At 36.4% G+C, this 13,374-nt stretch overlaps 1 protein-coding gene across 1 annotated transcript in view; it reads left to right on the top strand.

Moving 5' to 3' along the window:
• Positions 1-13,374, top strand: part of LOC6033752 (zinc transporter 2) — a 71,900-nt gene that overhangs the window by 53,629 nt on the left and 4,897 nt on the right. Inside the window, exon 6 of the mRNA XM_038255559.1 lies at positions 12,020-12,314. Coding sequence (XP_038111487.1) covers positions 12,020-12,314 — 295 coding nt within the window. The remainder of the gene's footprint in view (positions 1-12,019; positions 12,315-13,374) is intronic.

The following is a 13,374-nucleotide window of genomic DNA, read 5'->3' as shown; positions in this document are numbered from 1 at the left end:
AAAAACGGACCTCGGATTCGTGATCAGGGACAAAAGTTACCCTTTAGGACAAAGTTTCACGCAAATCGAAGAGGGGTCGGTATGATTCAGCTAATTCTATGATTTTAAGCTGGAAAAACATAACAAATATAATGAAAACATAGATTTTATGACTCTTTAATAATTTCCCGGGAATCCGGGAATTCCCGGGATTCCATAAATATTTTTCCCGTTTCCCGGGAAATTTGGATGCCCTATTCAAAATTAATCAAATTTTCACTTTAGATGCTATTTAATAGAGCTCTCTGAATGGTTTGGACAAGTTTTTTTTTGTGTCTTTCGAAAGGTTCCAAAAATTAACATTTCCTGTATTTTTGAATACCCTAAACATAAAAATTGCTAGTCAAGTGCATTGATTTTGTTTATGTTGTACTTGGTCCTTGGTCGGTCTTTTGTTATTTTTCTGTAAATTTCAGAGTTGAAATGCGTTTATTTTTATATAAATAAATACTCAAATTTTACAAAGTGACCAGCGATGAAAGAATCTTCATCAAAAGGTTTTCTTTTGACACTGGCAAAAATCGAAATTCGGAAAGTACTTCTCGCTTTCTCAGATGCATCGTTTAAAATAAACTCAAAACTTGACTTTGATTTCACCAAATTAAAATGAGATTCAAACTCGATCGGCATAGCATGGATATGATAATCTTTGTAGAAAATTGCTCTATGTCGAGGTAAGAGTTTTCATAAAATTTTGAAAAGGTTTGAAAGCTGATTGAATATTATTTTTGAAAAAGTTGGCAAAAATGAAAAATTCTGTCATCAGGGGTGGTCATACATTTTTTGCATTGTTTCAACGTTCGTATTTTCTGAAAAATTGTGATGTTTTGAAATTTTCGTGTATTCAGAGACGTGTTGCAATGGAAGGGGTAACTATTGGTTTGGTTGAAAATTAGGGTGGTTCTCGATTAGGGTGTTTTTGGAAATGTTACTTACCAGGAATATTTTTGAGATTTGTTGGTCTTCTAGAATAATGTGTACTTTGTGGAAAACACCACAATTTTATCTCAAATCTACGCCTTCTACGGTCAAATTTAAAGAAAGCACCTGAACAAAGTTTCAAAAATCATTTTTTTTAATGTTCAAATTCAGGGTAAAGTTTTAAAGAAGAGTGATGGCAAGGGCCTCGTGGCGCGGTGGTTAGCGGCTTCGGCTGCCGAACCCTAAGTTGCTATGGGGCGCGGGTTCGATTCCCGCCTTATCCTCCTGGCCTTCTATCGGATGGGGAAGTAAAACGTCGGTCCATTTGCGTAAAAGAGGTTTCGGGTGACTCACCACACATAACCTTCGAACGCCTAGAATTGAGCAGAAACTTGCAACAGAGACCACGAAAGACCCGAGGGTCGTTAAAGTGGATTGCTTTGCTTTTTTTTTTGATGTTCTGAGCTCATTTTCGTTTTTTGGAATGTCAATTTTGACGTGAACGAAAATCGAAAACTTACCAATTATATGTATTTTCATGTAATTTTGTCTGCTGAATCTAAATCTTCCCTTAGAGTTGAGCCTAAGTGTCAAAATATCGATTATTGGTCATATATTGGGTTCAATTAGTTTAAATGATTATTTTATTATAGAAAACCCAAAATATGACCAAAAATCGATATTTTGACAAATTAACTTGAAAAAACGAAAATGTTTTTTTTTAGAAATCTAAAAGCACTCAGAACATCACTTTTCTCTAAAACTCAACCCTGGATTCCTACGTTCAAAAAACCAGATTGCCTCTGTGCTCTCTTATGCTATCTACATAGAAATCCCAGCAAGCTTAGTACAAGAGAGCATCAAGGCGTGGATTGCGAGATAAAATATTGGTGTTTTCAATAAAGTTGCTTGGAATGGTAAGCTCAACATTTTTCTAGAAGACAAAAAAGCTCATAAATATTCCTGGAGAGTTAGAACACCCAAATCTTGACCACCCTAACCCACCGGCTTTCCCGTGCGTACTTTGTAAGGACAATTGAATAAAACGCCAACACACGCGACTTCCAGAGAGCTAATTTCAACTAAGCCAAAAGTTGCTCCTTCCTATTTGCAACAACTCTTCTCAAGACACCAAAGCTCCAAAATTATACCGTTTTTTTTCGAAAATCCATTTCCACCATTTTTTTGCGATCTGGACCACTGTGCAGTGTCCTTCTTTCATTCAGTTGAACTTACATCAATGTATTAAACCATCCTTTTATTTGATTTTGTATCTCAATGCTTCCTGACGTCTAAACAAATAGTTGATATCTGATTTGTGCAGGTCGTACAAGATGACTCTGATAGTGTTAAGTGTGAATTACAACTAAATACATCGAAGAATGCACCCACACAGCTCATTCTTCCGTGCAAAGCTAAGCTTTCAGTAGTACTACCGAGCAGCACTAGCCACAGCTTCCTGGCAAGCAACACCTGATATCCGCACAACTTTGGCGTGCCAGGCTTGGGGATTGAACTGAAAATTGGATTTCCATTTCCATCGGAAATTGCCTGGCCCTCACCCCCTCTTGCTTGGTTTGCAATCGGCACCCGTACCGTAGTACGTTCGTTCATCATCGTCCTACTCTAGTGTGTGAGGTAGATATATTTAGAAAGTCAGACACGAAGGATTATCGCATTAATTTGGAAATACAACCACAGCTCGTAGTCAGTGTTCAGAGTGGTGGGCGATGATAGCATTAGAATTAGTATTAGGGGGAGGTGTGTGTGTGTGCCTTTCTAGTCACACGATAGTTCACGTTTGAAGTTAGTTTGCCAAGCTCATTCCCCTCATGGAAAACCGCACTGAAACGTGATATTAGAATTCCTTTGAATAATGACTCTTTGCATAAATTAGATCACTGTGTTCGTGTGACTATGCTTTCGAATGTACTTGATTAGATAGATAGTACAAAGTAAGGTTGACGGAAGTGGCGACGTGTTTTTCAATCCCCTCGGGGAAGTGGAAGTGGGTCTTTTCTTTTTTGGATTGTCCGTTCGCGACGTGACGTTCTGCTGAGGTTACGTGAGTCTCCGAAACCACTCTGAGTCTCTCTCTCTGTGCTGGTTTTCGATTTAATTAGACCGGCTTTGGTGGTTCTTTTATGTGTGGGACTGGTGGTGGTGGTTTACTAGCGATACGAGCTGGCAAGTAGTGTAATGCTACGAAATTAGATGGCTGGCACTGGAAAGTCCATTACACCGGGATAATCCTTCATTATTGTTCGACTAATGAGAGTCACTTCATAGGGACAGCGGTTGATGGAGTCACTTTGATTCAAGTACTTTAATGAAGTTTACTAGTTTGTCACTCTGAAAATTGTGGAAGCCACTTTAAAGGCAGCTACTGCGTGCGGTGATTACAGGAAGCTTTCTGCCACCAAGTTGGAGAACAGCAAGCTGCAACCATCCATTCAAACTCAACAGCCCATTCAGTTGCTTTCCATCAGACCGTAAATCAAGGAGGTTTCATTTTTTCTACTTCTCGCACAAAGCGTTGCGAAAAAGCAAAAGAAACTTCACAGAAGCTTGCTTTGCAAGATTGATTCTCCGTGAAATCTATTCTCTTCTTTAACGGCAATTTTTTTTACTACTGAGCAGTTATCTCAGATTTCGGTCATTCGATTTTTTTTTTGTATTTTTTAATCCGACATCAGATTAAAAAATGAGATGAGATATCGACATTAGAAAATGATGATTTTTTTGGGTGAGATTTAGAAAACATCAATTTTCCTGTTTTTAAACCTTTGCATTGCAATATCTCAGCAACTAAGGGTCGTATCAACAAAGTCCGAATAAGCAAAATATAGAGAATTTTCTCAGCTTTTCAAAAATATATTTTTCAAAGGTGGGCAAACATGTGCACCAATTTTATAAAATGAATAACGGCGACTATTTTCAAAAAAGTCACCTAAATATGGATTTTACCTGAAAACGGTGCACTTTATCAAAATTTCACTAAAGTACTTTTTGATTGCAAACTTGATTTTAAATCGAAAAATGAAGTTGGAAAATTTTTGCGACCAATATTTCGATTATTTGAAAAAATCAGTATTGAATCAAAAATTCATAACTCGCTCAAAGATTTTTTGCACAACCTGGAAATTTCTGAAAAGTTGGCATTTTATAAAAAAAATTAAAAATAGTGTTTTTTTTGCAAATCAAGTTTTAGTGATAAAAAGTTAAATAAAAAATTACCAAAATTTTTTTTACCGTGTATTATTTTTTTCCAGTGTAGTCCGTATCCATACCTACAACTTTGCCAAAGACACCAAATCGATCAAAAAATTCCTTCAAAAGATACAGATTTTTTAATTTTCATACATCATTTTTGTATGGACAGCTGCCAAGTTTGTATGGAAAATTATATGGACAAACTAATGATGCAAAATGGCTTCTTTGGGCATACCGGAGGCACCAAAAAAGTTTCAGCCGGATTAAAAAATACAAAAATTAAAATTGAAGAAAAAAGACCGATTTCGTAGAGAATTGCTCTACTGCAATTTCAAGAGCTTTTAAAAATACGTTTTTTTCGAACTAAAAGTCAAAGCTCGTCTTTTAAGAAACACAAAATAATTAGAATTTTCGTCGAGAATTGTTGCCCTTTTTTGCTCGCAAGCATCAGTGCCATTTTTTTCCACTCCCAAAGCTCCTGGTGTGGAAAATGGTGATTAAAAATGTTCACCCACTCACACTTTTGCAGCCCGCGTTGACGTTCACCTTCCGGTGATGAAGCCCCCGCTTTTTCGACTTATGATCTATTTCCACCCACCCGTCAGCGCAAAGAGGTGAATGAAACCTGCAGCGCCTCGGTGAACCTCTCTACATCATCTTCGAAGCAGGAAGTGCGTCCTCTCGCAAGTCACGTCCACGCCCTCGACGACGACGCCGACGACGCAACGGAGCAACAGATTATCTCGCGATCTCTGGGACCACGGGGGACATTGTTGTGCTCGACGGTGGTGGTTCTCTTGTAGTGATGCTAATGTGCGTCCTGAGCACGGCTACTAGGAAGCCACGAAACAATCGTTTGCAAAAATCGATTCGCCACAAGGGCTTTGCAGGGGGCAAAAAACTGCATTTTTAATTGAAAAAAGTGCTAGCATCTGCGGGAAGCACATCGTGTCCGTGGAGTTTTCCGCGAGTGATTGGAAATGATGACGAAGTTGTTCACAGTGATGCAGTATTGCTTTTATGAATTGAGACTTCTAATTGATGAGTAAAGATCTTAAGCGAACAACTTTTAATCATTTTCTTTAAAAATTATAATTTTTAATCTCAATCTATCCCATTTCTTATTAAAAAAACTGTTTTTAAAATAAAAAAATGTTTCTCTCTACTGATTATAACGTAGCATCGGATATTCATGTTTAGCGATTCCTCGTCAAACCAGCAGGATTCAGAATACAAATACTCTTATTTGGCTCTTTAACATTCCAACGCCCAAGGCTCCAAAAAAGTTGGAACGGAAACTTCAACTCAATGGTTCTCGGGCATAACTCAACCAATCAAGATGATTATTCTTTCCAGTGATTTGTTAGGATGTCTAGATGATTCTAGAACTTTGCAGAACTTAATTCGATCGAATCTGTACCGTAAAACTGGGTGACTTTGATAGCCGGGGTGACTTTGATAGGTTTTGCGTTTCTCTTTATTTTGTCGTCCGTGTCTGTCGCGGGCAGGCTTCACTGAACACCAAGATCTGGTGCGCCGTGGTGCGGTTTTCGTGTCACTCTAGAAACCAAACCGAGCTGTTTGTTGTCACACCATAGCAACTGTACCGAAAGCACCTTGGTACACCACCGGTGCACCCAAACTGTATACCAAGGATGCAACTCAACATATGGTTGATCCAAGTAAACCGGAGGCGACATTGTTTTGATTGAGGTTTGCCAGCCATCATTCACAACTTCGGGATGGCGTGGCGGTTGTTGTCTCCGTCTTTTTACCACGAGGTTCCTGGTTCAATCCTGGGTACAAATATTTTTGAGGATTTTTTTTTTCAATATTTGCTGTCAAAATTACTGATTATATATATTTTTTAAGTAACTTCTTCGAACCTGCGACGCTTTAGTCAAAGAGTTAGAAAATTGAATGGATTTTTGTAGTGGAATAGAGAAAACATTCCATATTATGCAGGCAGGTTTAAGTGAAAATGCCTATTTCAGGGTTATATGCACGAGAAGTTAAAGTTTATATTTCATGACACTACGAAATTCTATTCCTAACGAACTATTCTAAACAAATAAAAAACATTCAAAAAATAAAATAATAACTGTCGAGATTCGAACCAAGAACCTTTAAAATACTAATGCACTGCCTTTGACAACCACACCATTAAGAACTGTTGAGTTCAATTGGCTTGCAAGGCATCAAGAGTTCCAAACTTCTCCCGTGTGGTAGGCGCAGAAACCATGTCAGTTTTGTGTACCCGATCCACACCGCCGTCACACCAAACTTCGGTTTGGTGCACCGATCAAGCTACCGAGTTGTGTCGGGTTTTGGGTCGTGACGAGAAATGGTGCGCATAGAAAAACCGGTATCATAGCAAACCGTTGTCGCACCCGTCAAAAGGAAAGTCTGGTCGCGGGTGACGATGAACGGCCATGATCAACGATGACCAACTTTTTCAAAACTTTTTTTTCGTAAAATTGCGATAACTCGTGATGTTTATGAGCAAACCCCTTATGTTTATATATCAAAATTCTTGTAATTGTCTGCTCTACAACTTTGTACAACATTGATACACTCTTAAAAAATAACCCTGCAAAATTAGAAAAAAACACGAAATTTTAAAATGAAAAATTTTGTTCTAAATGAAAAAATTACCCTTCTGGGTCAATGTAGATTCGAAAAGTACATTAAATTTCCCATAAAATGACATGTTCCAAAATTTTTACAGTTGAGTAACGGAAAATGGCAGAGTTTTTAAAACTTTTTCAGTGTTTTTTTCGATGAAAAATAGGTTTTTTTCGGAATTCTGAGTACGCCATCAAATCGGGCGTCTAATTTTAGATATAAGTCCCTTTGACACCAAATTTTTATCTATTCATTCTCCATCGAAATGAAAAACCATGATTTAACACTGGAACGCCCAACGTTTGTCCAACTTACACGGTCGCTCAAGCCTCCCAAAAAAGTTGGAACGGTAACTTCAACTCGCTGGTTCTCGAGTATAACTCAACCAATCGGGACGATTCCTGATTCCAATGATTTGTAAGAATGTTCAGATGATCCTAAAATTTTGTAGAACTTGATTTAAAGAAATCAGCAATTCTTTACGAAATCGGCTGATTTCGACCATTTTTATTTTTCGTATTTTTTTGATTTGGCTCAAACTTTGTGGGGGCCTTTCCTATGACCAAAGAAACTATTTTGTGTCATTGGTTTACCTATACAAGACTCCATACAATTTTGCCACCGAAAGTTTGATTTTAGTGAAATATTTGCAGTTTTTCGATTTTTATAAAAAAAAAGAAAACTTTCTATAAAATTGTCTAAGAGACATTGAAGATTGGATCTCTGGTTGCTGAGATACAGCGGCTTAAAAAAAGAAACAGGATAATTGAAGTTTTCTAAGTCTCACCCAAACATCCCTCCATTTTATAAGGTTAAAGCTGCCAGAAATAAAGAACTAACAACAACGACAACAATAACATTAGAGTAACTTACACAGTGCTAAAGTGTTCCCAAAAATTGTAATTTTTCAAAATAATTAAAGACCGAAAAATCTAGACTTACATTTAAAAAAGTCGAATGAAATCTTAAAATGCCGTTTTTACGTTGTCTGGACCGAAGAGCCTATGTCCAAAAACATTTTTATCGGATTTCTTGGTATCATATTCAAAAATGGCCTTTTTTACTCAAAAATGGGAGGTGTTCATTAACAGGATTCCGAAATATGATTTTTTAGAAAATAAAACTGTTGTTTTTTGGCACGCTGCGTGCAAAATCGAAAAGATAACGAAAACGGGAAAATTTACCTTTTTTAATGAAACTGCGATAACTTTATGATTTCAGCGATGACATTTCGAATCCCACGATTTTTTATCAAAAATAAGAAAAAAAATAGTTAACTTTGATTTAAGATAAAGAATCGAATGCAAACAAGGGTTTTGTAAATTTTCGTAGTTTTTATATTGATAAAAAAAAGAAACTAAATTCAACATTAAAGTATAGCTTTTCTATTAGGAAAATCAATTCAAGAGTATCGTATCATTAAAATCAATCTGCCTAGATCAAACTCGCTCAAGTTAGATTAAGCCACTAAACCATTAAACACCGCCATCCGCCTGTGAGCTTTCCTAGATCCTTATCCATTCTCCGAGCGCTCTAAACTGCGCCACTAAATTGATCCCGCGTTCACTTACCTGGGCGCGAACGAAAGTAATTGCATGCGGAAAGCCCATTAAATCCGAGGATTACAACAAGCTCATACCTTCTAACTGCTTTTTTTGTCCTTTCACATCTCTCTATTGCTCTTCCTCTCTCTATGTCTACACCTGTGTCGGTTGACTTTGTCCCAGTCCCAGGAGCAAGCGAGCGAGGGAGTGTGTTTGTGCTTGTGCTTATCCAAAGTGTGTCACAACAATGCGCGCAAGGATAATAATGACATTCTCTCCGGGGCCAGTCAGGCAGAATTGTTGCACACATCAGGAATTCTAGGAAGAAGAGAGAAGAGTGGAGGTGACGATAAAGGGGGTGGTGGAGAAGGTGTCCTTTGACGCCGTTGTCGTTGAGTATGTTTGTGAGTGTGTGTGTGGGCGACTGTGTGCATCATCTATTATTCATCATTTCCCGTCTCGTGTTCGGCTTTCACTGCATTTTTTGTACACCCACTTAATGTTAATGTATGTGTGACTGTGTGTGAGACCTTGCTCGGCCGTGCGCAAAAGTGACGTCGAAATTTGAGTTCATGATAAATTTAGCCCATTGTTTCATAAAAATATACATAAAAGTTGTATAGAATTAGAAAATTTTATTGAAGAATGCGTAAGGTTATCAAAAAAACTTTTAAATTTATATCAATATAAAGGCCCATAAACTAACGTCATGTTCTACTTTTTACCACTGTGAGATGTGACCTTTGCTCAAATTAAATGTTGCTGAAAACATTTTCTCGTTTAGCTGTGATTTACCGTGGGAATTGTTGAACCATATGCATTAGAATAACTGCTGCTACCACGTTGAACGCACATCACGTGGAAATGTGGCTTGAATTCACATAAGAGGTGGAAAATTCCTGTCAAGGGTCATTGAAACAAACTCGTGATGTTTAATATTTTATTTTTGAAATGATTATAATCCAATAATTATCCATATTGCGTGTTTAAAAAAACAGCAAAGCAAAATTCTGTAAATTGCATTGTATTATATTTTTATATACCGTAAACTGGGGTGACTTTGATAGCCCGGGGTGACATTGATAGAAATTTGATTTGGCCACTAATTTTTATACATCCAATGTAACAGTCTCAATTTTGCATATATGTTCGATAATAGGCTATCCCTTAATGCTTACATACTCAAAATTCTCAAAAATGTTTAGATATTAATTTGACGGGTATTTGAAAACCCTATCAAAGTCACCCCAGTTTACGGTATTTTGCCAATGAAAACGATTTTGAATCAGAAAACGTCGTATTCATTGGACAATTTTATACTAAGAGATAATAAATATTATTTGTTTCCGAAACATAATAAAAAATCTCCAAATTTACAGGCATTTTGAATAGAACAAATTTTAATATAAAATGTGGAAACTCTTTATTTATGCTTCGAATTTAGTTTTATATGCAATATGAATCGAAAACTTTATTAACAAAAACAGTTTATTTTTTTTGACAAAATTATGACTTTTCAACAATTTTACCTAAAGTTATTACGTGTTTAGTTAAAAAACTGATTAGCTTAGGTAACTAAGTATAAACATTGATTTTCATTCTTAAAACTATATCAGCAACCTTAGTGATGATAAATTTGACGTAAAAATTTGAAAACCTTAAGTTTGGTTTAAACAAAAAAAACTATGACTATCAAAGTCACCCCGGATTGAAAAAAAAATACAATTTTCAACGCAATAAATTTTTGAAACACTATTAAACTTTTTTTTCCAAAAATAATGCATGGTGGACTAATGTAGCCTACACCAGTACATGTTTCAAAAATAATTATCTTGAGACAAACCTTACCGATTGGAAAATATTCCAAAAATAAATTGAAAACATATCAATGTCAGTTCTGTTTACGGTACTTTTATGTGAACAGTAGAAGTACCGTTGTTTTTCATTATTTAGAATTAAAAAATACACAAATATAGTCGAAAAAATATTTGTTTACGAATATTTTTTTGCCGTGCGGAACATCGAGATTTCACGGAAATCCTCAATATTTTTAAACGAGTTCAAACATACCAAAAGTGTTTTTCAAAATTTACCTCCAAAATTCCAGAACTTCACAAAATAACTACAATCTATATATATAAAAAATTTCGATGGTTTTGTTCGAACGCGAATCAATTCAACACGGAATATCGGATCGAGGTGCTCTTTGTTGTGTTGGGTTCGTATAAGTCCAAGGAAGGTTCTTACGCCAAAAAGTTACAACTTTGGCCACTCTGGAACCGATTCCGGAATATCTGCGTAAAGTTACGTAAAATCAATTTTTGATCACAGGAGGCTGAATAGGCAAAAAAGTGAAAAACGTCAACAAACGAAAAAAAGGCAGAACGAAGTTTGTCGGGTAAGGCTTGTTTCCTATAATATTACATACAAATTTCTTAAAATTCCCGAAAAATTACACACAAAGTTCCACAAGTTCTTCCAGAAACCTACAACTTTCCACAAAACTCACAGCAAAATTTCCAAAAGTTTCCACTAATTCACACTTAAATTCCGATAAGTTCACACGAATTTCCACTTGCTTACACAATACATATTTCGGAAATTTGGTTCGTAATTTTCCACAAATTCCTTTATACTCCCACAAGTTAACATTAGGAATATTTCTCTCAAACTCCTAAAAATTCATAAACAAGTATCTGAAATTCCAATAAATTTTCACTGGTTTTTAAAAGTTTATTCAAGTTTCCACAAATTCCTACACATTCTTCATGTTTTAGCAAATTTCTACAAATTCCTTCAAATTAAAGTAAATTAACAGATAACTTCCCACAAATTAACTCACTTCTTTTAAATTCCATTTATAGTTCACAAATTTCCACAAGTTTTCAATTACTCTAATTACTAACAGTTCTTACAGTTTTCAAAAAAAAAAAAGAATACAAACAACTTTTCTAAAATTCCCACAAATTGTACCACATAATCCTAAAATACCCTAAAACTAAAATAACATGTCCACAAGTTCCCACAAATTAACATAGAAAGTTCCACAAGTTCTCAAAAAGTCTTACACGCAATCACAAATTTTCACAAAGTACCACCAATTCCTCTACACCCCAACAAATTCCAATTCTTGAAAATTTCATCAATTTCTCTCAAAATCCCAACAATTCACTCACATTCTTACAATTTCTATCAAAATTTCTTAATTGTCACAAATTTACAGACAATTTCGCATATTCTCACAATTTTCATCGAAATAAACAAATTTCAAACTAGTTCACTCACAAATTTCAACAAATTACACAAGTTTTCACAAAATTTCATTTAATTTCCACTAATTCTAAAAAGTTTTCAAAATCAGATCTATCACTCCATGCTTATTTTGAATTATCTGCAATCGGTTATTGTGTTTTATTTAAATATTTTAAATATTTTAAAAAAACATTTGGAATTTTTTGTGTCGACGACAAGCCAATTGAAAAAATAAGAGTCCTTAATTTCATAAGTTGATTTTTTTGTCAAAGAACAGCTAATCTTAAAAATAAAATAACCAGCAATTTTAAAATACTCCTCGACTATAGAAATAGATTTCAAAATCTGCTAGTTTGACATGCAAAGTTATTTTGAAACAAAATGTGTTTTGCTTAATATGTATTTCACTTCTATCCCTCTTTCAGCATGGGCGCCACCCTGCACGGCCACGGCCACAGCCACGGTGGATCCACGAGTCCCAACAGCAGCCACCAGCACTCTCACGGCGGCGGTGGCGGCGGCCACTCCGAGGAAAACATCAACGTGCGGGCGGCGTTCGTGCATGTGCTGAGCGATTTCGTGCAGAGCTTGGGCGTGTTCATAGCTGCCCTGGTGATCTACTTCAAGCCCGAGTGGAGCATCATCGATCCGATCTGTACGTTTATGTTCTCGATCCTGGTGCTGGCCACGACGATCGCCATCATGAAGGACGCCCTGCTGGTAGGTTGGCCCTTTCCGCTTTCCCAAAGAAAAACACTAAAATTTAAACAAAATTGCTCCAATTAAATGTGATGCAAGATGAGTAACTTTCAAAATTCTGCCTCATCCCAATCAAAATCCCATAATTTTCCACCTTCCATAAAATTGGCACGGGGTAAGCGCAATAGTTGGAAACGGTTCAATTTCGGGTTAATTTTGGCGAAAAAGTGATAGCACCTTTTTTTTGGGTTCCCCCTCCTTTCTTAAGTACACATATTTTGCGCCCTGCTGGGTCTTACTTTGGAATTCCGTTATCACTTAATTTCGAACCCATATCTGGCGGTATCATTGCCGTCATAATCTTGGCGCGTTCAATGAGCCAACGATCGTTGCCTGAAGCCTGTACGTACCGTAAAGTGTGGAGGAAAATTTAAAATTCTCTTCCTAGGAGGATGAGGGGGAAGAGGGTAATGGAGTTGGAAAATAAAAAGGGATACTCGTCCGTTACATGTTTCCTGGTACGAAAGTGTACTTAAAAGAATGGATGAAAAGTGAGCTGCTTATTATAAAATGGAAATGGTGAGAAAAAATTGGTCAAAACTTTATGAAACATTTCAATATTTAAAAAAAAGTGTGCTGAAGCCAAGCTAATTTTTTGCTCACTTAATGTAATCTTGAACTATTTTTTACAATTTTATAACATAAAATCCAACAAGTCCTTCAAGACACGGTGCCGTCGCGCGACGCCAAATGAATATTGTATTTCAATTTGAAACGCTTAAGGTAATGGGCCTGGGTAGAGGTACTTCTAAAGATGGCCAGCCGACTGACGGTTCTGAAGATTCGGCTGGAAAAAACGAAAGAAGAAATATTCAACGCAAGAGGCCTGCTGCTCTTCTTTTTTATGCTTGAAGGGCCATTTGGCTGGTTGGGTTCGTTCGTCGTTTTTGGGGTCGCTTCCGGCAGCCAGAATGCCTCTTAATTCAGATTAAGGAGTTAACTCTTCTTGTCTAAATTTGTATTATTTTTGTATTATTCATCTATGAAATTACAAATTGGTTTTAAAATTTCTGCAAGTGTG

The sequence above is a fragment of the Culex quinquefasciatus genome, chromosome 2, assembly GCF_015732765.1.
Source record: "Culex quinquefasciatus strain JHB chromosome 2, VPISU_Cqui_1.0_pri_paternal, whole genome shotgun sequence".
Classification (NCBI taxonomy): domain Eukaryota; kingdom Metazoa; phylum Arthropoda; class Insecta; order Diptera; family Culicidae; genus Culex; species Culex quinquefasciatus.
Note: the sequence above shows the minus strand (reverse complement) of the source record. Positions and strands in the feature narration are given on the sequence as shown.